This window comes from Pistacia vera, unplaced genomic scaffold (genome assembly GCF_008641045.1).
Source record: "Pistacia vera cultivar Batoury unplaced genomic scaffold, PisVer_v2 Contig247, whole genome shotgun sequence".
In the NCBI taxonomy this organism is placed as follows: Eukaryota; Viridiplantae; Streptophyta; class Magnoliopsida; order Sapindales; family Anacardiaceae; genus Pistacia; species Pistacia vera.
The window spans coordinates 631,887-635,521 of record NW_022196054.1 but is presented as its reverse complement, the minus strand read 5'-3'; the positions used below and the strand labels follow the sequence as shown (position 1 = coordinate 635,521).

Sequence of the window (3,635 nt, the reverse complement as noted above, 5' to 3'; positions counted from 1 at the left end):
TTCCCTCTGTTCACCGAGACTGAAACTCTTCAACATAGTTAATTAATTTGTTTGTTTAAAGATTTTGATAATAAATTTCTAACACTATTTTGATGAATAATTATAACAACTCTAGTGCTAGCTCAGTATTAGCTCTAGACTTGCTAGAGTGAAGGTATGAAAGTTGTGGATGTGTAAAAATGAGACCAAAAGTAGATAAAAGGTCTAATATGCCAAACTATTAAAAAAAAGTCATATTTTAACTTGTCAAAGGCAAAGTAATTTTCTTTTTTAGGTATACGAGTATTCAGGCTGATAATAGAGTCTGCCTAATCATCAGACCACAAAACACCTTATAAACCTAATAGATCAAGATAATTACTCAAACGTGATAAATATTTGTCCTTCAACTCAAACATAAGACCATTTAGGTATAACTAATCCTACTCGTTAAAAGGTTTGTCATTTGACAACAAGAGGAAATGTCACTTTAAGTGATTTTCTCCCCTTTTTTTTTTTTTTTTTTTTTTTTTAATCCGGAAAACTTGTTTCTATTTTGATTAGAAGATTTGATTTTTTTTTTTAAAAAAAAAAAACATTTCCCCGCAAAGGAAAAGAAGGTTTTAGTTATGTAACCGGTGATAGTAATGGAACCAGTAAATCCAAGAAAAAAAGATACGCAATATCTATGTCTACAGTATAGATACATTTCTTGACAACTGGACCAATACAATGGTCCACCTCAAAGTTTGGACTTTTATGTTTAAACAAAATCTAGTGGTGAAATAATACGACTTCCTCAACGTACGACATTTTCCAAAGAGGACTTTGCCAAATTTTGTCAATATTTTCATCATAAATTCACCATTTTTTTTTTATGGTACGAAATGAATTAAGTTTCATTGGTATTTCTGTTGAGATTCCAACAATTAAAAACTCACCGACGCCGCCCTATATATATATAATGCACCGTTCTAAATAAAAACAAATTCAAAACTATTGTGTTTGATCTTTAATATTACTCTCATTTTTTATCGCAAATTATGTATTGTTGTATGTGATTAATTAATATATGATTTATTTTTCATTGTTTACACATAAAATCGCTAAATATTTGAATTAAAAAATTGGGTTTATTTTGAACAATATAAAGGGATATTTAATAGTCATAGAAATGTTTTTGGTAAATTCTGTAAAATTTGGGCATGCTATATTAAATAATCTTAGAGATATATGAAATAAACCTTAAAAAAGTTAAGGGTATGCTTGGGAGTTTTTTTCCCACTAGCTTTAAGGAGTTTTTAATTACACTGGTTTTGAGGTATTCTAGAACCATTATTTGCCAAATTTTTTATACATAGGTTTTGATTTGCTCAAAAACCTTTCAAAATCAGTATATTGTATTTTTGAGTGGTTTATAAAACATTGTAAATCGGGGTGTTTTGGTTTGTTTTAAAATTTTATTCCACAAATATACTATTCACTACAAAACTATCCTAATTATATCCAAAACAAAATTAACCATATTATGCGTGTCTCTAACCATATTAAATATAAAATAATTTTAAGCAATCATTAACTAAAATTTATTAAAATCTTATTTTTAGATGCTTTTTTGGAGAAGTGGAGCTACAATTTTTCAATCATTCCAAATGTTACAAAGCCAGGTTGAGTGTTTTAAAAACCCTTCAAAACTATTACGATAGTTTACTCTTATAACTGCTATCATGAAACTCTCAAGAAGACCCTAAAGAAATTATGGTTAATTTCATAACTTTGTGGGAATTTGAAGTCAAATTTAGGTTAGCAATAAATACAATAAAAGAAGCAAATACAATGTACCAAAAGAAAGAAAACCACTTTTAGGCAGCACATAGTAATTATCCTTCTTAAGCAATCAGTTCAGAGGGTTGCTATCAAAAGTCAATTACTCAAGGATTCACATGTGAGCAATTTAAATAAGCTGGCGTTCTCTTTCTCAAGAATAAATCACAAATGCAAAATAATATATGCTATATTTTATTTGAATTTCAATCTAATTAACTTATATACCTAATTATGTCATGTATTTAATTTTTACCCTATTTTAAATGATTTTATGTCTCACTGATATAAAAACTATAGCAAGAGAAGATTTTCTTGATTATTCTATCTTTAACGCTTCCCTCTTCAACCTCTGTCATACCTTGTTTTGTTTGTTTCTTTTAAAATAACTTTGACCTACTTTCCCTGAATACCTTGCCTTTTAAGTACTACTTTCTTCCTTCTCATCTTTTTCTCTCCCTTTCAAACTCCCCCATCTCTTCAACTCCTTTGATCTAGACAAAATTTTAGCATGCTTGAATGTCCAGAGAAAGGTAAAAGTACTTATTCACTTAAAAACAAAACAAAATAGAGAGTCAAGACTCTGATATTCCTTTTTTTTTTCTTAATATTTCTTTTGATTATAATCATCTTATTGTTTTGATTCAGGGAGAGATTTGATGAGATAGGAAAGAAGATCAAGAGAGAGAGCGATGTTTCAAACTCATCACAAATGGGAAGAAGACATATTTCTTTAGGGACATTGAACACAATTACACCTTGTGCTGCATGTAAACTTTTGAGAAGAAGATGTGCTGAGGAATGTCCTTTCTCTCCATATTTCTCTCCACATGAACCTCAGAAATTCGCCTCTGTTCACAAAGTCTTCGGTGCTAGCAATGTCTCCAAGATGTTAATGGTATAAACCCTAATTTACCTCTCATTTATAATTTTATTTTAATTATTGCTATATAAATATTTATCAAGATTTACTTAATTGGGTTTAGCCGATAGTCAAGCTTATGGTCTGCTCCCAGGGTTTGGTGGGGGGCTCTAGTTTCGAAGCTGCGGATTTCTGGATTCTAAAAGAAAAAATATATTTATCATGATTTTATTTATATTATTCAGGAGGTTCCAGAGAGCCAAAGAGCGGATGCTGCAAATAGTCTGGTTTTTGAAGCAAACTTGAGGCTGAGAGATCCGGTGTATGGATGCATGGGAGCCATTTCGACTTTGCAACAACAAATTCAATCTTTATCGGCAGAACTTAATGCAGTGAGGGCAGAGATACTTAAATACAAGTATAGAGAAGCTAGTAATAATACCAATATTATTAATCCTTCTTGTACTAATTTAATTACTTCTGAGATGGTATCTATTGTTGCACCACAGCAGCCGCCGCCGCCTCCTCCACCGCCGCCTTCTATTGTAGTTTCTTCGTCTTCTTCATCGTCTATTTCTTCTCTATACACAGCTCTTACTACTACTTCCACAACAGGCTGTAGCTCACTTACAAGTGATAACATTGTTCCATACTTTGATTAATTTAATCTTATAGAGCATGATCCATTTTTCTTTAGTTTCATTATTTATCGTATCAATAATTATTATTGAATAGAGTAGAATGAAATATGAGATCTACTAGATTGTTTTATTGTTCACAATTTTAACTTTTTCCGTTTATTAACAAATTAATAATTAACTCGTTTCTTTTCAAATTCTTCCTTGCATTATTTCATCGGCTTTTCCTAGATATCTTCTGCCATTTTTGTTAAAAAAAATGCTTAAGAAAAAAGAGAGACAAATAGGAAATTGATTAGTGGTAATATTCATAAATTACACTAAATGGTAGC

General features: G+C 30.3%; 1 protein-coding gene across 1 annotated transcript; it reads left to right on the top strand.

Moving 5' to 3' along the window:
* The first annotated feature begins 2,184 nt into the window (after positions 1–2,184).
* Positions 2,185–3,367, top strand: LOC116132025 (LOB domain-containing protein 15-like). The gene is made up of 3 exons (XM_031417704.1): positions 2,185–2,336; positions 2,452–2,701; positions 2,911–3,367. Exons 1-3 carry the CDS (start codon positions 2,323–2,325, stop codon positions 3,325–3,327), a joined length of 681 nt encoding a protein of 226 aa, XP_031273564.1. The 5' UTR covers positions 2,185–2,322; the 3' UTR covers positions 3,328–3,367.
* Positions 3,368–3,635: the final 268 nt, after the last annotated feature.